We start from the raw sequence: 24,397 nt of genomic DNA, 5'->3' as shown, positions 1-24,397 counted from the left end.
GGAAGGAATAAGGACTTGCAAACCCCTTAAGATTAAGGGAGTTTTCTTTGTGAATAGTCACATAAATAGATGTTTATTATAGCATCAAAATTCATTACCTCTTTAATTTACATATCTTGTACAATTTACAAAGAGTTTCACATCCATTGCCTGACTTAAGCTCATAACAACCTTTTAAAATAGGTGAAACAGGTACTAGAAGCCACACTTTACAAATTAAAAAAAGACAAAAACAAAAATCCTGAAGCCTAAAGGAGTTAAAAATCTAGAGCATATTTTAAGGAAAGAACTTTGGAGTCATTTACATGATTATGATATAGTAGAAACCTGAAATGTTACAGTATTATGAGTTATCATAGTTTATGAATAGCAGTATTTTTAAAGCTTTCAGCAATATTCCTTGTAATATTGATCTCAACTAAGAAACTTGCATTAAACGAGAAATAAGGTAGAAAAAAAACTACTGAAACTCCATATAAAATATGCCTAATATTAGAAAATAGTCAACTGATGACTAGTTGAAAATCAGCATCAAAGAAGTTGCATACAGAACTTCACTACACCATAGAATTTTATCTTTGAATTAGAACAAATCTAAAATAACTGCCTAAATGGAAGAAGAGGGAAATTACAAATCATCTTCACTAAATCTTGAAAAATACCTTAAAGGTTTATGGCAATGTCTGTTGTATCTCCCAGTATCCCTGAACAAGCCCAATTTACACCTCCTATCTCCGAGTAATTATTGATAGCACCCCCTTCACTCTCAAAAATATACTAGCTTGAATAATAGATTTTACCTCCACCCTATTAAATATCACACTCTAGTTGCATACACCTTTAAAATTCTCATGTTCTAGGGTTTGGGCTCCATCTCAAAACTAGGAACCCTCATTCATGCAAAAGTGGAACAATCCATGCTCAGATTTTAGTTGCATTATATGACTCTCAAAAAAGAGTAATTTCCAAAGCATTACCGACCAGCAACAGTTGGCTTTATTAAAGAGATTAACAGTGAGAAGGGTGTCTCAGGGTCTGGTTTGGAAGTTTCAGCATGTGAGGGTTTAAAAGGGAAGTGAGAACCAAGTTTGACATAAGATGGAAAACAAATACTGATTCCACATAACAGAGCTCTGAACATAGAGTTAAAAAAGTAAACCCCCCTTTAGAGTCCTTCATTCATGTATCATTTGTTTATTAATATTTGCAAAATGGCTGTTGGAGGCAAGACACTGTAAGCACTGCATCAATTTTATCAATAGTTTTAGGGACATTATGCTAAATTTCCAGTGCTTAGCAGGAATGTAATACTGTACATCAGATTTTGTTATTTAAACCAGCCTCTGAATTATTTTCTGACTAGCACTCTTTAAATTTTTTCTAATTTGTAATTATTCAATAATTACAAAGATTATCCCCATGGTCCAGATAGGTTCAATCATTGCTGCATTTTTTCATGTTACAAGTTTATTTCTTCCTTAGAACCAGCAAATGAATCAGTAGCCAAGCTGGATATCATGGTAATAGCATCTTTTACTCAGCAGTAAGCAGATCATCTATCCAGAATGAATGATTACTGAAAGATTAAGGCAATGCCACAGGTTGTTTATAAGATGTATTTACTTACTACATTCCCTAAGGCACTTGACATTTAAGTCAGTTATCATATAGAACGTGATTGCTTGAGGTTTCTGTGTAAAGTATTAAAGAATATTTTAATTGTCCCTTTTTATATTTAGAGGTACACTTTTTGAAAATCTTTTCAGAATGTGTTTTAATATGCACAAAGCAAAGGTCCTGCATTCATATTCTCTCCTGAGGGTGTGGGTACTTGGTTCCAAATCTGGCAATTTGACTATTCCTCTCATTGTTTCTATGAATGTAGGCATCTTCTGTTTATGTCTCCCCTTTCTTTCCTTCCTTAGAAATCACCATTTCCTATCAGTTATTCACTAGACTTCTCCAAAAAAAATCTTGTGGGTTTTTCTTTTCTGATCATCACTGGTTGAGTGATTACTGTCACTGCCTTCACTGTCACTCTCACTGTCACTTCCATTGTTGCCGTTACCAGACTTGCTCTTGCTGTGACTCTTATCACCGTCAGATGCACTGTCGCTGCTGTCGCTGCTGTCGCTGTCACTACTGTCGCTGCTGTCGCTTTTGCTGTCACTGCTGTCGCTGCTGTCGCTGTCACTGCTGTCACTGTCGCTGCTGCCTCTGCTGCCACTGCTGTCGCTGCTGTCGCTGCTGTCGCTGTCACTGCTGTCGCTGCTGCCGCTGCTGCCGCTGCTGCCACTGCTGTCGCTGCTGTCACTGTCACTACTATCGCTGCTGTCGCTGCTGTCGCTGTCACTGCTGTCACTGCTGTCGCTGCTGCCACTGCTGTCGCTGCTGTCACTGTCACTACTGTCGCTGCTGTCGTCGCTGCTGTCGCTGCTGTCGCTGCTGTCGCTGTCGCCCTTGCTGCTGTCGCTGCTGTCGCTGCTGTCACTGTCGCTGCTGTCGCTGCTGTCACTGTTGCTCTTGCTGCCATCATTGCTGTCGTTGCTGTCACTGCTGTCGCTGCTGTCACTGTCGCTCTTGCTATCACTGCTGTCGCTGCTGTCGCTGCTGTCACTGTCACTACTATCACTGCTGTCGCTGCTGTCACTGTCGCTCTTGCTGCTGTCGCTGCTGTCGCTGCTGTCGCTGTCACTACTATCACTGCTGTCACTGCTGTCGCTGCTGTCGCCGTCACTGCTGTCACTACTGTCTGATTTGCTGTTGCTGTCACTGCTGTCACCACCACTGTTGTCACTACTATCTGATTTGCTGTTGCTGCTGTCACTACTATCTGGTTTACTGTCACTATCACTGCTGTCACTACTGTCACTGCTATCACTGCTGTCTGACTTGCTGTCACTACTGTCGCTGCTGTCACTACTGTCACTGCTGTCACTACTATTGCTGCTGTTGCTGCTGTCACTGCTGTCTGACTTGCTGTCACTGCTGTCACTACTATCACTACTGTCGCTGCTGCCGCTACTGTCGCTGCTGTCGCTGCTGTCACTATCACTGCTGTCGCTATCACTGCTGTTGCTGCTGTCACTATTACTGCTGTCGCTACTGTCGCTGCTGTCACTGCTGTCGCTGCTGTCACTGCTGTCACTGCTGTTGCTACTCTCTGATTTATCTTTGTTGCTGTTTGATTTGCCATTCTCATCGCTCCCGTTTCCATTGTCATTACTGTCACTATCATTAGCATCTGATGTGCTATCACTGTCATTATCACCTCCTCCATTTGAATCACTGTCATTGCCGTTATCTTTTGATTCATCAGAGTTATAACCAGTATCTCCTCGGCTATTACTGTCATTGTCACCTTCAGAATCAGCACCATCATTGCCATTAGATTCACCACTGCTATTGGGATCATCTCCTTGCATGGATTTGTCATCAAACCCATAGCTGTCATATCCATCACTGTTACTGTCACTACCTGTTTTGCTGTGTGCAGCCTTATTTCCAGGTTCTGATTTCTGACCAGGTCCTTGTATGTTGTCAGTCTCTCCTGGTGTCTTGACATTTCCTTTGCTCATGACCATTCTTTGTTGTCTTTTACTCTCTTTATCTTCACTGAATTTCCCAGCTCCTTTGGTAATATTGTTTCTGTTGTCACTACTGGGACCTTCCATTTCTATTCCCTGTGGAAAGATGGAGAAAAGAATGATAGTTAGTGGATGGTATGCTGCAAAATTGCATTGGTCTGAGGAAGACAGACTGGGGAATGTGACCAGAGAAACGGAAGTTCAGCTTCCAGTACTTCATAAACTTCTGTTTGTAAGAATATGCTTTATTCACTTGAGAGAACTCCAGTGTTTAGGTTATATAACAACCCATTCACATCTTAGTCAGTAGGAACTTGTGTGAACAGTTACATGGTATATCAATTTTTATAGAATTGTAACCAAATTTTCAGAAATGTCTGTTTTTAAATTGTTCTGGGGGCACCTGGGTGGCTTAGTCAGTTAAGCATCTGGCTTTGGCTCAGGTCATGATCCCAGGGTCCTGAGATCAAGCTCCACATCAGGCTCCCTGCTCAGCGAGGAGCCTGCTTCTCCCTCTCCCTCTGCTATATCATCCCCCCCCAACTTGTGCTCTCTCACTCTCATTCTCAAATAAATAAATAAATAATAAAATCTTCTTTAAAAATTGTTCTGTATCAGAGTTTAATAAGGACTCTAACTTTCCCATTAAATATTTGAGTAATTTAGGTGCACAAATAGATGAATGCTCATTATGATTTATTCTTGTGTTACCATCAGTGAATGGAGGGGGAGAATTTAAACTGCCATTGAAAGAAATCAGCTTCACAAACTAACCTTATCTTGGCTCTTCCCAGTAGCACCTGGCTCTGCTTCATTAGTGATTTTCTTTTCCACAGCTTTGTTTTCTCTGTAATTGGGCTTTTGCATGTCCTCTGTTATTGGGCTATCTTTGTCTTTGGAAATACCGTCAGAATCCTCCTCACTCTTGGAAGTGTTGTCTCCATTGATGTCATGGGGATCTTCTTTGTCTTCGGGGTCATCATCTTCATTACTAATTGAATTTTGACCTAAACTATTATCATTGTCATCTTTTCCATGAGGCTGACCCTCTTGGCCCTTGCTGTTATCAGTGCTTTCTTTTCCATTCCCTGTTTCTTCACCTTCATCATCACCAGAGCCCTTATCTTCATCCTCCTCTGCTCCATTCCCACTAGGATTCCCATCAGAATTATCCAGGCCATCATCTTCTCCATTGCCAGCTACACTTCCCCCTAGTGTTACTCCTGCTTCCTGATTCCCATTTCCCTCACTTTCTCTCTCAGGTGTTACTTGACCTGTATCACCCTCATTTCTACAGGAATTCCTGTTTATTTCATCCTTATGGCCTGTACTGTTATTCCTTCCAGCTATTTGATGGTCATCTTCTTGGGCAACAGTGGCATTCTCACTCTGACTTGCATCTCCAACATCTCCTCCATTGTTCAAATTATTATCAGTATTTCTATTAGTATTGCTCCCATTTGCTCTTCCGGCATTGTCGATGATACTTACTTGTCCCCTGATGCCATTTGCTGTGGCGCTACCTTTTCCATTTATCCCATCATAACCATATGTTTCTAGTTTTCCTGTGACCCCATTTTGATCCTCACTATTCCCTTCGTCATTTACTAACATGGAATGTGTAGAAGAACTTTTCCCTCCTATTTCTGCCCACTCAGAGCCATTTCTTTCTTCTTTGTAACCATGTTTGGTATATTGTTGCCTTCCTCTTTCATTTTCAGGGGGGACACCACTTTCTTTGGTGGTATCATTGGCATTTAACTCATCCTGGAAAAGAGAAACACTTCAAAATAATTGAAGTAAAACAAACTGAAAAGATAAGCATCAATTTTCTGGAAGTTAATAGAATTTAGGGGCATCTGGGTGGGGCAGTCAGTTAAGCATCTGCTGCAGTCGGTTAAGTGTCCTGGGATGGAGCCCCATGTCAGGCTCCCTGCTCAGCGAGGAGTCTGCTTCTCCCTCTGTCCCTCCCCCTGCTCGTGCTCTCTCTCATGTTCTCTCTCTCAAATAAATAAATAATTAAAAAAAGAATTTAAAAATGGCTTAGAAACACATTTTATATCCTATACCTACCTGTATTGGCACTTTTCCTTTTTCTAGAAGATTTAAATTTACAAATTTGTCAACAGCATGTCTCTCCAATGGCTTGATTTGAAGAACCTACCAAAAGGAAAATATTGGAAATTTAAAACATTCTAATTTTGTGTACATGCACGCATGCATGCACACATGCACACATACATACAGACACACATTTTTCTCTAAATGAAGAAAACATATATAATGCAAAGGCCACACTATGATCGAATAAAGCTTGTTACACAGCTTGTGTGGAATTTAAACTGGGCATAGAGATACTTTTCACAATGGTATTACCAATTTTATTGATATTAACCAGACCATTTATCTCAAGGAGGATTGTCTTTTATAAAAATGAGGAGATAGACCTTGGTGTTTCTGTACAAGCCTCCCACACTAGCACAAGACCCACCTTAAGTATAATCCTGGCCATACCCCTAAGAAAATAGCAGGTATGACCAGAGCCAGTGCAGAAACAAAATCAAGTAATTTGCTACTTCTGTCCTTCAGGAGTACATTTGAAATAGTTGAGAAAATTCTCACCTGCATAAATACCAGATTGTTTGATATTATGAAAGCATACCAAAATGTTACCCATAGCAGGGTAACATAATTTCAAATGGTTTAATTTTCCTAATTTTTTCTCTGTTGGTGTTTATCTGTATATTCTAAATTTTTCTTGAGCATTAAAAAAATAATTATCTGAGTGAAACATTAATTTTCTCCTGTGTTGAAAAAATCTTATTTTTTCCTACTTTCATTCCTTGAAAATTTCCTTTAAAATGTAGGTTTCATTGATATTATAATGAAATTCATAGGGCATGAGCAAAGATGGCTAAAGTCTCCATGGCTTTTGGGCATTAAATGTAAATTAATCTGAATGAATTTTAAAAATTTGTGTGTTATCTTTGTGCAGGGGCCATGCTAATATTCTCTGTATTATTACAATTTTAGTATGTGTGCTGCCAAAGCAAACACAATCTGAATAAATTTTAAAAGTAATAATCCATCTGACAAGACATGAGTTTCAGTTAGAGGAATGGGAGCATGAATTGGAGTGCATATTTGGGTTTGTTGAGACCCCCAAAGAAATCTTGTAAAGTCTTTCATGCAAATCTAAATGTTTAGGCACAGCTTATCTTCAAAGTCTTAAGGAAATATATATTATTTAATGTTAGGTTAAAAGAGATAACAAAGTGAGGAGATTTTCTGAGGAATACATACTTACTGGAAAAGCCCATGCTGCTGCCCAAATGCAAAAATATATAATTATCTTCATTTTCCTTAGGAATATTAATCAGTCTGTTTTTAAAGAAAAAAGGACAGCACAAAATTACTTATAAAGCAAAAGATGATAACCATGGTAAGGTATTATTTTGGTCAGTTAGCATTTGATGTTTTCCTGGGCAAGGAGTGTATATCCAACATGAGAAGAAGGCTGTCAAGACTCAGTGTTACAGAAGAAACACATTTTATATCTGTTTTATATGAAGTGCTCACAGACACGTACAGGGGGCATCATCAGGCTCAGCACTGAGGTAACTAACTAGACCTTTTCTGCCTATGCCAATGAAGGGGCACAGCCATGTAGTTACAAAGGACACAACCATAACTTTGTCTTGCTATTCTTGATGGTGGTAACATTTCTTCTGAATAATTTTAATCAAGTATTACTAATTCTAAGATTATTGCTAAAAGATGAATCATTTATCATCCCCACCCCAAATCCGCACAAGTGGGCTATGGGACACTGTAAAGGAAAGAAATAACTAGCATCAAGGAGCCTTGGCTAGTGGAAGGAACATGAAGTTTGGATTTAGAGACCTAGGTTCAAGTTCTACCTCTGCTATTTAATGTGTGAACTTGAGAAATTTAAGTAGTTTTATTAAGCCTTTGTTTCCTCCATCTGGGATAATAATACCTACACTTTGGGATTATCCCAGCTACCTTAGCAGAAGAATTTTCTCTGAGAAGCATTCTCTTGACTCCTTGTCAAAGGCCATTTGGTCTCTATCCTTTTTACACCCAGCAGCTTCTATAAACCTCACTGGTAGCATACTGCACTGTTTTAGCATAGCCTGATTACTTTTATGTTCCTCTGACCTGCTGAGAGCTCTGAAGCCTAGGAGAATGTGTTGGTAATCACTATATTCGAATACATAGCACAGAAAGAGATGTTTTATGAATATTGTTGGTGAATAAATACATATTATTATAAGCATAACTAGCAGTGTTCTGGGTATTTAGCAATCCCTTTATAAATGATAGCAATTATTATGTGGAGCTTCTAGAAACATGATCCTTTTTTCCTGTTAGAATTCACATTCAGGGGTGCCTGGGTGGCTCAGTCCTTAAGCATCTGCCTTCTGCTCAGGTCATGATCCCGGGGTCCTGGGATGGAGCCCCACATCGTGCTCCCTGCTCTGCAGGAGGCCTGCTTCTCCCTCCCACTCCCCCTGCTTGTGTTCCCTCTCTCACTGTGTCTCTATCAAATAAATAAATAAAATCTTTAAAAAAAAGAATTCACATTCAGATATGGTATAATATATATTTTGATATATTGGAATAGACATTGTGTAGTCCATGTGAATCAAAACTTTAAATTGCTGTTACTGAAAATTGGATTTCTTGGTGTAATGATACTATTACCACAGAAAGGAAGAGTTTTACTCCTATTTCATGAACTCCCACTGAGTTTACAGATTACAATAATGCATGTCATAAAATAGCTTTGATTGAATTTAATGTTGATAATGGAAACATAATAAAATCTTAGTGAATATCAACTGTCATAGAATTTTATTGGCATTTCCTCACAGAACAGAGGACATGTTTTCTGAGAGGAAAAAAAGGCTTACTCTTATGGCTATTCAGTAGAAAGCCAAGAATAGCTAGACTTTCTTCAAAAATCCTATAGATTAAAAATGAAGCTGAAGTGACCTCAGGACAAGTATAATGCAGAACTCTGGGACATAGATGTTGAAGGGCAGCTGCTTAGTAAGCAGGGGCTATACGGTACTTTGCAGTACCAAACCTAATTATTACACAGACTCTACCAAAGGCTGGTCTACACTGATTTGGAGGAACCATGGTATCCTAGAAAGGTACCTGTAGTGAAGGTAATGGTTATACACATCCCATTCTAAACTGCAATCCAGCAATCTGACTACTTTGGTTCTCTTTCATATCCACTCCAGAACAATTGCACAATGCACCATGATGCTTGCTACTGTATTCACAGGTAGGTAAATAGCTCAAAAGATTGTTACAGAAGTAGCCCCAGTTTTATCAGCCTGAAACCTCTTTCATTTTCTAAACCTGTTATGATATCATGAAACAGAAAAAGTATGTGATAGAGGTCAGAATCTCCAGATAACCTAAGTAAAATTATTTTGATCTAGCTTTCAAAACCCTCATGCCAGTAGGCAAAAAAAAAAAACCTGATCTTTTAGGATGAAGGTTGATTTTTCAGGGACCAAAAAATTAAATGTAAACTGGGATGCAGTCATTCATTCAACGTTTGAAGACCTAATGTGGACCAGATACTGAGCCCTGGAAATAGATATGAGCCCTACTTGGAGCTTAACTCTGAGTGGATTAGCCAGACTTTGAAGTAAATGTACCATAATGTGTTGAATAAAATTCCCAAATCCATGTTTATTTCCTGAGTCAGTATTTAAATGTCACTATTGTTACTCTTTGTTTCTTTACTTTTTTATTAAATGCCACCACATCTTATATTGCAATGGTAAGGCTAAAAAAATGTCTTTAACTAGATTCAAGATTATTAAAGATGGTCTTTGTAGATAAAAAATAACAGTAATGGAGCTATCGTAAATTATGTGTAAAATATTCTAATCACTCATTTCGTTGTTAATATTTTAGATTTACAATATTTGCTTCATCTTATATATACTTTTCTTATTAGCAACTGATATTTTAACATAGTAGCTGTAAAAAAAATTCCTATTCTTCAGTGATCCAATATTTTGCTAGATGGAATTAGCATCCCTCACCATATAATTTTCTGTTATCTTTTAACACATAGTCTTGATTTGCCAAGTCAAAAGGGAAGGACAAAAATCTAATCATAAGGGTTATTCACTTCTAAAAATCAAGTCAGCTTCTGCTCTGAAATTAAAATTTCTACAAGAATCAGTTAGTTCTGAGTAAAGAGGATGTTTCAACTTACCTTAAAAGCCTTCGAAGGGACTTTGAAAATCCAGGATTTCTTATCTTTCGCTTTGAAGACTGAGAGAGGCTCACTGTCCTGGACTTTTGCATGACAATTTTGTACCTGCTGAAATTTAAACTCAGTTTGATAATTTTCTCAACCAATCGCTGTTTAGGATCCCTGATATCAGGTTATAAAGTGTCACCATGTCTATGAAGCACATAATAACTTCCCCTACTTCCTTCACATACTGACATGTATTTGCTCACTGAACCATTCGGTTCCAAGGGACTAGACTTATTTTCACTTAATTAAATAGCTCCCAGAAGGCTGTTTTGCATCTTAAATATAGAGAATCAGTGTAACATATCTGAAAAGAGCCACTTAAACTCTATCACCCTGACATTTCTTGTCTTAACTAAGGTTGACAATCTAAGAAAACTCTAGGTTTCTTTAGTAAATATGACTACCTATTTAAGACTCCTATCATTCCTGAGGTAGGTATTAAAGTTTCTGTGCTATAATTCAAGAAACTGTCCACAGGCAACAGCCTGACATTGCCTGAGGGGTCTTTAGCATATATAAATAGTAACTCGCATGAAATCTCTCTGACCTAAATAAACAGTCATGTGAGGCTCAAAAATGTTATCAGTTTAGTAGTATTCAAACTGAATTTTAAAAAAATATTCAAAATACCAAAAGTTATTGTAAGATAGCTAGATGTGCAAAAGTGCATACAGACAATTGATTTAGCTCTCAATTATCTCTGTTTGTGTCAACTGTGAGGGACAAAATAGAAAACCAGACAGTATTTTTAGCAGAAAGTTTTGCTACCCTGAACTTACCATTCTCCTGAACCCCAGATGTATGCAGTAATGCAGGTAATCCCTAAACCATTTGTCCAGTTTGTGTGTTCAAAAGCTTGACGATCTATGTCTTTCCATGTACTTCTTCAGAACTTTCAAGAATATTTCAATCTTTTTTTTATATTATAATACCAAAGGATGTGAACCCCATAAAAACACTAATATACCACTACCCAACAGTGGAAACTTCAGAATATATATATAGAACTATTACAGGGAATACAGTAAGATTGAAGAGGAATGAAGGGAATGGAAAGATAATTTGCCATGAAGCTGTGTTTTCATTAGCAAGCACTTTGTTTTTATTTAAATAGCATGTTTATGTGGTTGCCTTAAAGGGCCTCACCAAATTTTAAGGAGTCCTAAGTCACTCCTGGGAGCAATTTTACACCTTCTCTCACACAAGACACCAGGGGAGATTAATGAACTAAACCTGTCTTCATTTAACTTGAATTAATAATATGTCAATAATTGATAGAACTAGTAGGCAGAAAATCATTGCAGATAACAAGATTTAAAAAGAAATAGGGGTGCCTGAGTGGCTCAGTCGTTAAGCATCTGCCTTCGGCTCAGGTCATGATCCCAGGGTCCTGGGATCCAGCCCTGCATCGGGCTCCCTGCTCTGCGGGAAGCCTGCTTCTCCCTCTTCTACTCCCCCTGCTTGTGTTCCCTCTCTCCCTGTGGTCTCTCTCTGTCAAGTAAATAAATAAAAATCTTTTTAAAATTTTTTTAAAAATAAAAAGAAATATCAGCCAACTTGATCTAATTGACATTTATTGAACACTTCATCCAACTACAGCAGAATAAACATTCTTTTCTAGTGCAGGTGGAATATTTACCAAGACAGACCATATTCTAGGCCCCCCAAAAATCTCAACAAAACTAATGGCTTACTGACCACAAAAGAATTTAATTAGAAGTCAGTAACTGAAAAAAAAGAATCAATATCAGAAAGATCTCTGGAAAACCCAAATATTTGGAAGCTCAATTACATATTTATAAAAAACCAATGGGTACAAGAGGAAACCAAACAGAAATTCAAAATATAGTGGATTAAAAAAATGAAAACACAACAATTTACCAAAATTCACAGGATGTTACTGACGCACTTCTTATGGGGAAATTAATAGCACTAAATGCCTGTGTTAGAAAAGAAAAAGTTCTTAAAACAATGACTATGACTTCCACCTTAAATAACTACAAAATTTTTTTAAAAAATTAAATTCAGGGGCGCCTGGGTGGCTCAGATGGTTAAGCATCTGCCTTCGGCTCAGGTCATGATCTCCAGGTCCTGGGATGGAGCCCCACATCCGAGCTCCCAGCTCAGTAGGGAGTCTGCTTCTCCTTCTCCCTCTGCCTCTCCCTCTGCTTCTGCTCTCCCTGTGTGTGTCTCTCAAATGAATAAATAAAATCTTTAAAAATAAATAAATAAAAATTAAATTCAAATTAAGTAAAAGAAAGGAATTAATAAAAATCAGAACTGAAATCAACAAAATAGAAAAAAGCAATAGAGAAAATCAATGAAACCAAGAGCTGGATTTTTGAGAGGTTCACTAAAATGTGTAAGACTCTAGTCAGATTAATCAGTAATATGAGAGAAGACATAATTATCAATATAAGAAATGAGAGAGGTGAAAATACTACAGATTCTGTAGACATTAAGAGATAAAAAGGGAATATTATGAACTTTTGCCAGTAATATATTCAACAACTGTAGAAATGGATAGACTCCTTGAAAACACCAAGGCTCACTCAAGAAGAAATAGATAACTTGAATAGCCCCATATCTATTAAAGAAGCTAAGTTCATAGTTAAAAACTTTCCCCCAGCTGCCTTTCTTCATTTCATACTCTCTCTGCCACTTCTAATCTAAGCTGTCAGCATCTCCACTGATAGAAATTTTTTAAGAAACCTTCCATAGATTTCACAAGAGTTCACTCAGTCATATCCCCAGATCTTTCCACATAATCCTTTCTAAACCTTTGGCTTTTGCTAAGGTGGCAGAAGGATGAGGTTAGCCTCATCCAAATAATCTCTTTACCTTAAGGTCAACTGATTAGTAAACTTAATTATATTTGCCAAATCCCTTTTGCCACATAATGAGACATAATCATGGAAATGATTCATCATCATATTTATACATTCTCCTCACACTCAAAGGAGAAGGGATTATATAAGCATGAGGGTCATTAGAGGTCATCTTAAAATTCTGTCTACCATACACTTTATAGTAAAAGAAAATAGATCAGTGGCTTCATGGACCGGGGAAAAGGTGGAAGAAAGGGAGGAAGGGATTATAAAGGGTCATGAGGAAATTTTGATGGATATTTTTTACTCTCTTAATTGTGGTGATGGTTTCATAGGTATATACACATGTCAGAACTTATCAAAATGTACACTTTAAATATATACAGTTGATTGTGTGTCAGTGATACCTCAGTAAAGTTGTTAGGGGAAAAAAGTAATTAACACATTTCAAATCGTGTAAATTGAGAAGTTAAAACTGTGGCTTTAATAAGGGTTTCCCAAAGGGAAACATAAACCCCAATTTATTGTGGAAACCAAACAATTAATTAAAAGTTAAGATCTGGGGGTGCCTGGGTGGCTCAGTCGTTAAGCATCTGCCTTCGGCTCAGGTCATGGTCCCAGGGTCCTGGGATCGAGCCCCGCATTGGGCCCCCTGCTCGGCGGGAAGCCTGCTTCTCCCTCTCCCACTCCCCCTGCTTGTGTTCCCTCTCTCACTGTCTCTCTCTCTGTCAAATAAATAAATAAATAATCTTAAAAAAATAAAAAAAGTAAAGATCTGTGCTCAGAGAGCTACACATTTTAGTAACTAAGCAAGTTATCTAAAAACCCTTAATTAGGATTGTTATTCTATTTCCAAGAGTTTGGAATGGAAGGCTTAACCTGGTGGATTCTCTACAACCATGACTTTGAACTCTCTGCCTTCCTGTTTTCTTAAATTTGTATGAACAGTAGCTGAGGCAAATGTCAAAACTAAGGCAAGTACTGTATGTTTGCTAACTGAACATTAAAAAAAAAGGTGAAAGTAAAAAAAAAAAATAAAAAACTAAGGCAAGAATAGCAATAGAAGTATAGACATAGAATCTTCCAAATCAAATTATTTTAAGTTAAGTCAAGCTGGTTCAGAAACCAGCATAAGGGACCTGAGTAGGGGTTTTCTGTGTGGGCAGACCAGTGCAGTTGGCAATTGATACAATATTAAGTTTTAAGGTACAACTATAGTCTTCAGCTGTAGAAACATTTTTTTAGATATGTCTCTTCCAGCAAGGGAAAAAAAGCAAAATTAAACTATTGGGACTACAACAAAATAAAAAGCTTTCGCACAAAGGAAACCATCAACAAAACAAAAAGGCAACCTACTGAGTAGGAGAAGATATTTGCAAATGATATATTGGATAAGGGGTTAATATCCAAAATTTGTAAAGAACTTACACAACACAAAGAATCCAATTTTAGAATGAGCAGAGGTCCTGAACAGACACTTCTCCAGAGAAGACATCCAGATGGCCAACAGACACATGAAAAGATGTTCAACATCACCAATCATCAGGGAAATGCAAATCTAAACCACAATGAGATACTACCACATACCTGTCAGAATGGCTAGTATCCAGAAGACAAGAAATAACAAGTCTTGGCAAGAGGTGGAGGAAAGGAACCCTTGGGCACTGTTGGTGGGAATGTAAATTGGTGCAACCGCTGTGGAAAACAGTATGGAGGTTCCTCAAAAAATTAAAAATAGAATTACCACATGATAGTAATTCTACTACTGGGTATTTACCCAAAGAAGATGAAAACAGTAATTCAAAAAGATATATGCACCCCTATATTTATTGCAACATTATTTACAATAGCTAAGATACAGAAGCAATCCAAGTATCCATCCATAGATGAATGGATAAAGAAGATGTGGTATATATACACAATGGAATATTACTCAGCCATAAAAAAGAATGAAATTTGGCCATTTGTGACAACATGGATGGACCTAGAGGGTACAGTGCTAAGTAAATCAAATCAAAGACAAATACCATATGATTTCATTCATAATTGGAATTTAATAACAAAACAAATGAACAAACAAAGAGACAAACAAAAGAATAGACTCTTAAATACAGAGAACAAATTGGTGGTTGCCAGAAGAGAGGTGGGTGGGGGGATGGGCAAAATAGATAAAGGGGATTTAGAGGTATAAACTTTCAGTTATAAAATAAAAGTCATGAAGATGAAAAGTATAGCATGCAGTATAATCAATAATATCATAGGGTAATTTTATTTTTAACTTTTTGAGGAACCTCCATCCTGTTTTCCAGAGTGGCTGCACTAGTTTGCATTCCCACCAACAGAGAAGGAGGGTTCCCCTTTCTCCACAACCTTGCCAACACCTGTTTGTTTCTTGTGTTGTTGATTTTAGTCATTGTGACAGGTGTGAGGTGACATCTCATTTTAGTTTTGATTTGTATTTCCCTGATGATCAGTGATGCTGAGCGTCTTTTCATGTGTCTGTTGGCCATCTGTATGTCTTCTTTGGAAAAAAATGTCCATTCATGTCTTCTGCCCATTTTTAATTGGATTATTAGTTTTTAGAGTGTTGAGTTTTATATTCTTTATATATTTTGGATACTAACACTTTACCAGATATGTCAATTTGCAACTATCTTCTCCTATTCTGTAGGTTGCCTTTTAGTTTTGTTGATTGTCTCCTTTGCTGTGCAGAAGCTTTTTATCTTGATGAAGTCCCAGAAGTTTATTTTTGTATGTGTTTCCCTTGCCTCAGGAGACATATCTAGGAAGAAGTTGTTTTGGGTGATGTCAAAGAGGTTACTGCCTGTGCTTTCTTCTAGGACTGGTTTCAGGTCTCACATTTAGGTCTTTAATCCATTTTGAATTTATTTTTGTGTATGGTATAAGAAAGTGGTACAGTTTCATTTTTCTGCATGTTGCTGTCGAGTTTTCCCAACACCATTTGTTGAAGAGACAATCTTTTTCCCATTGGATATTCTTTCTTGCTTTGTCAAAGATTAATTGACCACTACTAGATATTTACCTAAACAATAGAGAAATACGAATTCAAAGGGATACATGCATCCTGATGTTTATAGCAGCATTATCTACAATAGCCAAATTATGGAAACAGTCCAAGTATCCACAGACTGATGAATAAAGAAGATGTGGTATATATATAATGGAATATTATTCAGCCATCAAAAAGAATGAAATCTTGTCATTTGCAACAATATGGTTGGAACTAGAGGGCATTATGCTAAGTGAAATGAGTCAGCCAGAGAAAGACAAGTACCATATGATTTCGTTCATATGTGGAACTTAAGAAACAAAACAAAGGAGCAAAGGCGAAAAAAGGAGAAAGAGAGAAGCAAACCAAGAAACAGACTCTTAACTATAGAGAACAAACTGATGGTTACCAGAGGGGAGGGGGGTAGGGGTATGGATTAAATAGGTGATGGGGATTAAGGAGCACACTTGTGATGAACACCAGGGGTTGTATGGAAGTGTTGAATCACTATATTGCACACCTGAGACTGATATTACCTTGCACGTTAACTGGAATTTAAATAAAGACTTTTAAAAATAAAATGAAAACACTTATACCTTAAAAAATAATATCATAATAATGTTGTATTGTGACAGAAGGTGACTGCACTTACTGTGGTGAGCCCTGAAAAAATGCATAGAACTGTTGAATCACTATGTTATATGCCTGAAACTAATATAACATTGTAGGTCAATTATACTTCAATAAAAAAGCTGTAAGATACTGAGAGATTGCTTTAGTTAAAAGAATAATTTATGAACATGTTTTTATTAATGAATTTATGCCACAAAGTTTATATATAAATAATATGTTAATAAAATAAAAATACTATAGGTAAGACATGCAAAGTCTGTTACATAATAGGTAATTGGCAGAAAACCACTGATGGTTTGAAAACTGGAGGCTCCTTTAGAGCAAATTACCTGTGTCCTTCATGGAGCCTTAGCCCAATGCTTTTCTCCACAAATTTGCTGATATATGAATGGTAGCCAAAGGTGGTACAACCAATCTTAGAAGAGCTCTATTATACCCTGCAGTAGCTGCTCAGATTCAGAGAAGTTCAGTTGTGGCAGCTTTATCTAAACAATTCTACAGTATAGTCCTAGTTTGTTTTTCTCCTCTAAATTTGTCTGGGAGGTGGTAGGATATGAGATTGGGGATTACCTGCAACCTAGTATGGCTTATGACTGCTTGTGCCAGAGTGTGAGACCACTGATGCTTTTCAGATTTCTGATTGTCTTTCCTGCAAAGAAAAAAACAATCACAAGATGACCACCTGGAGAGCGGCCTTATATCTGCTTATACAATCCAATCTAGGGTTGCCAGACTTAGCAAATGAAAATACAGAATGCCCAGTTAAATTTGAGTGATTTCTAATTACCTATGCTAATGTACATTGAGAAAAAAGAAAAATGTTGCATGGGACATACTTGTACTAAAATATTTGTTGTTTATCTGAAATGATTATAAAAATATCTAAATTATATCTTTCTTTAATTATATTTCCCTCATGATTTGGCTCTCCTTAGCAGTTATTTATCTTATAGAATTTACTTATAAAATTTTTCATGATAGTCTATGCTTAATTTACATTGTGACATAGCTTCCACACAGTGGTTTGTAGAAAATTCTTTTCTTTCCTTTTTTGTCCACTGAACATTCATTAATGGAAAAACACAACCAATATTAGTATTACGAACTGGTATGTACTGGCATAAATCACTTTTCAAATTTAGTTTATTGAAGCACATAATACCATCTTCCACTGTATATCTTAGTTTTCTGGTCTTCAAGATTATATTCCATCTCTTGATCAATGACTTTTTAAACTGTTGTCCATTAACAAAAGCTTTGCCGTCAATGTTTGTTCCTTTCTTCAACACCGCACATTATGATTCCAACTTGCTCCCATGCCGGAAGAGTATTTAAAAACATCCATATAAAAGAATCAAATCCTTCAAGGGATTAAATCATATAACAAAATAGTAATGACAAGTGCCATAATAAGAATCCATTTCAAGTCAGAACTTCTTCTTCATAATATCCCTCTTAAGAACAGTCTTGACACTTAAAGGGATGAATTTTTCTGTAATTCTTTAACACATTCCACAATTTTCTTTGAGGGTTGGGGGACTCAATAACACTGTTTTCTCTTCTATCTGCATAATCCCATTACTAAAGAGATATTGAAAAGTACAATCAAGAAATAAGTAGGCTTCACTCAATGGATTTATTTAATTTGGGAGTCTTTTCTTCAGAATTAAAGTAGGATTTAAGTGCTTCAAATAAACTGAGGATTTTCTCAAATGACTGTTCAAGAGAGCCAATGGATTCTGAATCCAAGAGACCTGAAGACTGCTGAATGTCAACAATATCACACAAATATTTTTTGAAAAAGTCTTCCTGGACCTTTATTTTTTAAAGCAGTGTTACATACATAACAGCCCAATAAAAAATTAGGCAAAATATATTTTTTTTAAGATTTTATTTATTTATTTGACAGAGAGAAACACAGCGAGAGAGGGAACACAAGCAGGGGGAGTGGGAGAGGGAGAAGCAGGCCTCCCGCGGAGCAGGGAGCCCGATGCAGGGCTCGATACCAGGACCCTGGGATCATGACCTGAGCCGAAGGCAGATGCTTAACGACTGAGCCACCCAGGTGCCCCTAGGCAAAATATTTGAACAATGGAAAGGAACTACTGCTATCCGCAACAATATGGATAAATCTCAAATGTATTAAGCAAAGTGAAAGAAGCTGGAAAGGAGACTACGTATTGTATGATTTCATTCATACAACATTTGGATAAGGTAAAACTATAAGGACCAAAAACATATTAGTGACTATAGTTGTCTTTTTTTTCAATTATTTATTTTTGATCTATCCATGTTGATATGTAGAGTTCGAGTTCATTCATTTTTAAGTGCTATATAGTTATTTAATCATAGAAGTATATCATTCTTCATTCATCTTGTCCTCTACTGATGGGCATTTAGGTTGTTTCTGTTTTTTAAATAATATAACAAACAGCATTGGCTATCACTGTACACATTTTTAGAATGAGAACTTTTAAGATCTACTCTCGTAGCAGCTTTCAAATATGCAATATTAACTATAGTCACTATGCTATACATTATTACCAGAAGTTTGTACTTTTTGATCCCCTTCACTCATTTTGCCTATCCCCCTCCTGCCCCCTGCCTCTGACAACCACTAATCTCTTCTCTGCATTTATGAGTTTAGTTTTGTATGTTTGTTTGGTTTTGGGTTCTTTTATTCCATATATAAGTAAGATAATATGTTATTTGTCTTTCTCTGTCTGACTTGTTTCTCTTATCATAATGCCCTCAATGTCCATTCATGCTGTCACAAATGGCAAGATTTCTTTCTTTTTAATGGTTGCATAATATTCCATTATATATAGAGACAGCATACTTTCTTTACCCATTAATCCATCAATTAGGATTACCAGAATAGGACACTTAGGTTGTTTTCTTCATATTTTGACTAAATAATGCTGCAATGAACATGGGAGTGCATATATCTTTTTGAGTTAGTGTTTTCGTTTTCTTCAGCTAAGTACACAGAAGTAGAATTGCTGGATCATACAGTAGTTTTATTTTAATTTTTTGAGGAACCTCCATACTGTTTTCCATAGAGGCTTCACTTCTTACATTCCCACCAACAGTACAAGAGGGTTTCTTTTCTCCGCATCCTCAAAAACACTTTCTTTCTTATCTTTTTGATACTAGCCATTCTGATAGGTGTGAGATGATATCTCACTGTGGTTTTGATTTACATTTCCCTAATGATTAATGATGTTGAGCATCCTTTCATGTACCTGTTGGCCATCCATATGTCTTTTTTGAAAAAATATCTATTCAGAACTTCTGTTCATTTCTTAATCAATTATCTATCTATCTATTTATTTGCTGTTGAGTAAACTGAGTTCTTTATATATCTTGGATATTAACCTCTTATCAGATATATGATTTGCAAATAGTTTCTCCCATTCAGTAGGTTGCCTTTCATTTTGTTGATAGTTAGCTGTATAGAAGCTTTTTAGTTTGATGTGGTCCCATTTATTTATTTTTGCTTTTGTTGCTTTTGTTTTTAGTGTCAGATCCAAAAGTCTTTGCCAAGACCTATATCAAGGAGCTTACTGCCTATGCTTTCTTCCAGGAGTATTATGATTTCAGGTCTTACATTCAAGTCTTTAATCCATTTTGAGTTAATTTTGGTGTATGGTGTAAGATTAGTGGCCCAGCTTCATTCTTTTATATGTCCCTGTGCAGTTTCCGCAGTGCTAACTATTGAAGGGACTGCCCTTTTCCAACTGTGTATTTTTGGTTCTTTTCTCATCAATTAACTGACTATATGTGCATGGTTTTATTTCTGGGCTCTCTATTTCTGTTCCATTGATCTAAGTGTTTGTATTAATGGCAATATTATACTGTTTTGATCACTGTAGCTTTGTAACATAGCATGAAATTAAGGAATGTGATGCCTCCAGCTTAGTTCTTTCTCAAGATTGCTTTGGCTATTTGAGGTCTTCTGTTGTTCCATACAAATTTTAGGATTGTTTGTTCTATTTCTGTGAAACATCCATTTGAATTTTGGTAGAGATGACATTGAATTTGTGGATTGCTTTGGGCAGTATAGATATTTTAACAGTATTAATTCTTCCAATCCATGAGAACAGAATATCTGTTCATTTATTTGTGTCTTCTTCAATTTCTTTCATTAATGTCGTATAGTCTTCTAAATACAGGCCTTTCATCTCCTTGGTTAAATTTATTCCTTGGTATTTTATTCTTTTTGGTGCAGTTGTATGTGGGATTAATTTTTCTTTCTTATAGTTCTCACAAAAATCTTTTAACTGCTCAGTTTGAAAAGCATAAACACTGAAATTGGAGAACAATTTCATGGCAATGACTTCAATGTCAGTAGAAAGGACATTAGATGCTGTTTGAGCGACATTATGTAGAATATAGCAGGACGTCCAACATCTTCCCTTTATATTTCTTCAACTTTGAATGAACACTGTATGAACTTTCTTGCATATATCCACCCAAATTTGTATTTATATTATCACCAAAAGCAGTATAATTTTTCTCATTAAGTCTGACTTCTATTATAGAGCCCCTTTGAAGTCTTATCTGGAAGAGATTTTACTAACAATAGCTTTATAAGTAATACTTTCTCATGAGACAAGTATTATACAAGTAAAAGGAACATGTTTTCCACATTATGATTACTTGCATCTGTAGTTATGTTATAAAAAGGTAAGGCATTATATCTTTGATAAGCTCTCTAACAGTACATGGAACTATTACATATTTTATTACTGCAGTAGATTTTATCTTAATAATTTGCTTGTAATTTTGGGATCAGAAAATACTTCTGGTAGCAGCACATTCTCTTTTTTTTTTTAATGTTTCAAGTTTTAATTTAAATTTTAATTAACATAAAGTGTGATACTAGTTTCAGGAGTAGAATTTAGTGATTCATCCCTAATACCCAGTGCTCATCATAACAAGTGCCTTTCTTAATACCCATCACCCATTTAGCCTATCCCCCGACCCACTTCCCTTCCAGCAACCTTTAGTTTGTTCTCTATAGTTAAAAGTCTGTTATAGTTTGCCTCACCCTTTTTTTTTCTTTCCCTTGTGTCCATCTGTTCTGTTTCTTTTTTTTTTTTAATTTTTTAAAAGACTTTATTTATTTGACACAAAGAGAGAGAGAACGAGAGCAAGCACAAGCAGTGGGGAGCAGCAGAGGGAGAGGGAGAAGCAGGCTCCCTGATAAGCAGGGAGTCCAATGCAGGGCTCAAACCCAGGACCCTGGGATCATGACCTGAGCGAAAGACATATCCTTAATCGACTTAGCCACCCAGATGCCTCTGTTCTGTTTCTTAAATTCCACATATGACTGAAATCATATGGTATCTGTCTTTCTCTGACTGACTTATTTCACTTAGCATAATACGTCGTTCCAAATGGCAAGATTTCCATCCATGTCGTTCCAAATGGCAAGATTTCATTCTTTTTGATGGCTGAGTAATATTCATATATATATATATATATATGCCACACCTTTTTTTTTAAGGTTTTATTTATTTGACAGAGAGAGAATGAGAGAGGGAATACAAACAGGGGGAGTAGGAGAGGGAGAAGCAGGCTTGCCGCTGAGCAGGGACCCCAATGTGGGGCTCGATCCCAGGACCCCGGGATCATGACCTGAGCCGAAGGCAGACGCTTAATGACTGAGCCACCCAGGCGCCCCTATGCCACAACTTTTTTATCCATTCATTAATCAATGGACATTTGGGCTCTTTACATAATTTCACTAGTTGATAATGCTGCTATAAACATCACGATGCATGTGCCCCTTTGAATAAGTATTTTTGTATCCTTTGGATAAATATCTAGCAGTGCATTTGCTGGGTCATAAGATAGTTCTATTTTTAACTTTTTGAGGAACATCCATACTGTTTTCCAGAGTGGGTATAACAGTTTGCATTCCCACCAATAATGTAAGAGAGTTCCTCTTTCTCTGCATCCTCACCAACATGTCAGTTCCAGACTTGCTGATTTTAGCCATTCTGACTGGTTGAGGTGGTATTTTATTGTGCTTTTGATTTGTATTTCCCTGATGCCAAATGATGTGGAGTATCTTTTCATATGTCTGTTGGCCATTTGTATGTCTTCTTTTTTTGTTTTGTTTTTTTGTTGTTGTTTGCTTGTTTTTGTTTTTTGGGGTTTTTTTGCCATTTGTATGTCTTCTTTGGAAAAATGTTTATTCATATCTTCTGCCCATGTCTTAACTGGATTATTTGTTTTTTGGATGTTGAGTTTGATAAGTTCTTTACAGATTTTGGATACTAACTCTTTATCAGATATGTCATTTGCAAATATCTTTTCCCATTCCAGAGGTTGCCTTTTAGTTTTGTTGACTGCTTCCTTTGCTGTGTTTTTTTATCTTGATGAAGTCCCAATAGTTCATTTTTGGTTTTGTTTCCCTTGCCTCTGGAGACGTGTATAGTAAGAAGTTGCTATGGCTGATGTCAAAGAGGTTGTTGCCTGTGTTCTCCTCTAGGATTTTGATGGATTCCTGTCTCACATTTAGGTCTCTCATCCATTTTGAATTTAATTTTGTGTATGGTGTAAAAAAGTGGTCTAGTTTCATTCTTCTGCATGTTGTTGTCTGGTTTTCCCAATACCATTTGTTGAAGACACTTTTTTCCATTGGATATTCTTTCTGGTAGGGGGACATCCTAACAGTCATTTGAACTGAAAATTAGTGATGATATCCAGTGTGCAAAGCCATAACAACTTCTACTGTGCTTAATTTATTTTCCTCACTTGAATGTTTCATAACTTTGGCATAGGTTGTTTAGTTATTATTATATACTAGTTTATATCAGACTTTTCACCATTTTTTATATTAAATCCACAATTGGGAACTGCACAGAGAGTTTCCAAAGGACTTTTTCCTCATTTAATAAATATTCCCTCTTCAGAAAACTTATCACAAAATTTATACTTGTGTTTCAGCATTTTGGAGTTCAAATATACTCAGATTAAAGAACAACCACAGCAAAAATCGAAAAAATTGAATTTGATAATGTCACAGTCATGATAGTGTATTTGCCACTCACAAGTTAGAACTCATAACTAACTTTCAATAGAGGCTGAACTGTTTAAAGTGCTGCAGACTTGTGAACAACAATAAACTGAACTCAATATCTGACATAAAAAATAAAAACTCCCTGCTTGCAAGGAAGATCTGTACTTGTAAGGCACAGTATTAATTTATGTTATGGGAAGCCTGGACTTTTAGGCATTGGTGGATTTGCAGATGTGCTAGTGTGGTCACTGGAATGAGGCACCTGCAGATTGGCTGTGTGTCCAGAAGTGTGGGTTTGTCACTGGCTGACTTTGTGAAGCTTGGGCTATCATTGATTTAGTAACTTTCAGAAGCATGGAGTGAGGCTATTGCTGATTGGCTGATTTTCAGAGTATGTGTACAATCTGTTATCACTAATTAATGATGGTTGCTTGTTCATGATTTGGGGCTTTGACCAAAGAACAGTCTTTTCCTACATATGAAAAATACATATTCTAATTCTAAATTCCCCCTTTTGGTCTTCTGTCAACCAAGCCTGCAGTAAAGAACATATATAGATCTTTATTTGTGGAAAAATTATTTTTGGCTAGTGTTGCCATTTAAGAGATTTAAACACCAATTACTGTGGTGGAAAACTAGTACAAGTTCAGGGCGCCTGGGTGGCTCGGTCGTTAAGCATCTGCCTTCGGCTCAGGTCATGATCCCAGGGTCCTGGAATCGAGTCCCACATCGGGCTCCCTGCTTGGCAGGAAGCCTGCTTCTCCCTCTCCCACACCCCCTGCTTGTGTTCCCTCTCTCACTGTCTCTCTGTCAAATATATAAATAAAATCTTAAAAACAAAACAAAACTAGTACAAGTTGCCAACCTTTTGCAATTATTGAGACGAGCTGAATAGAGGACATTTGGGTAATCCTTACAAAGTCAATATAGGAAGTTGGAAAAGTCGGGGTATTCCTGTGTATTCACTTGACAAATGTCCTGTGTATG

At 36.8% G+C, this 24,397-nt stretch overlaps 1 protein-coding gene, 1 long non-coding RNA gene and 1 other non-coding gene across 4 annotated transcripts in view; 1 reads left to right on the top strand and 2 right to left on the bottom strand.

The window, feature by feature from the left end:
• Positions 1–24,397, top strand: part of LOC141372479 (uncharacterized) — a 272,954-nt gene that overhangs the window by 196,182 nt on the left and 52,375 nt on the right. The gene's annotated exons all lie outside the window — the stretch shown is intronic.
• DSPP (dentin sialophosphoprotein) lies at positions 1,953–6,945 on the bottom strand. The gene is made up of 4 exons (XM_025873539.1): positions 6,895–6,945; positions 5,661–5,747; positions 4,362–5,354; positions 1,953–3,683 (listed from the first exon to the last, which is right to left on the bottom strand). The coding sequence occupies exons 1-4, from the start codon at positions 6,943–6,945 to the stop codon at positions 1,953–1,955; spliced, it is 2,862 nt and encodes a 953-aa protein (XP_025729324.1).
• On the bottom strand, positions 6,537–6,644 carry LOC112825525 (U6 spliceosomal RNA). The gene has a single exon (XR_003208723.1). It is a non-coding gene; the product is annotated as a U6 spliceosomal RNA (small nuclear RNA).

Source organism: Callorhinus ursinus, unplaced genomic scaffold (genome assembly GCF_003265705.2).
Source record: "Callorhinus ursinus isolate GAN/ISIS: 27379988/994484 unplaced genomic scaffold, GSC_fseal_2.0 scaffold4, whole genome shotgun sequence".
NCBI lineage: Eukaryota > Metazoa > Chordata > Mammalia > Carnivora > Otariidae > Callorhinus > Callorhinus ursinus.
The sequence above is the reverse complement of the archived record's forward strand: the minus strand, read 5'-3'. Positions and strand labels throughout refer to the sequence as shown.

Coding starts and splice junctions, on each gene's coding strand:
- DSPP (XM_025873539.1), bottom strand. CDS start 6,945: ATGAAGATAATTATATATTTTTGCATTTGGGCAGCAGCATGGGCTTTT. Junction 5,748..6,894: donor CAGCAGCATGGGCTTTTCCA/GTAAGTATGTAT, acceptor TCCTTTTGGTAG/GTTCTTCAAATCAAGCCATT. Junction 5,355..5,660: donor AAGGAAAAGTGCCAATACAG/GTAGGTATAGGA, acceptor TCTCTTTTCCAG/GATGAGTTAAATGCCAATGA.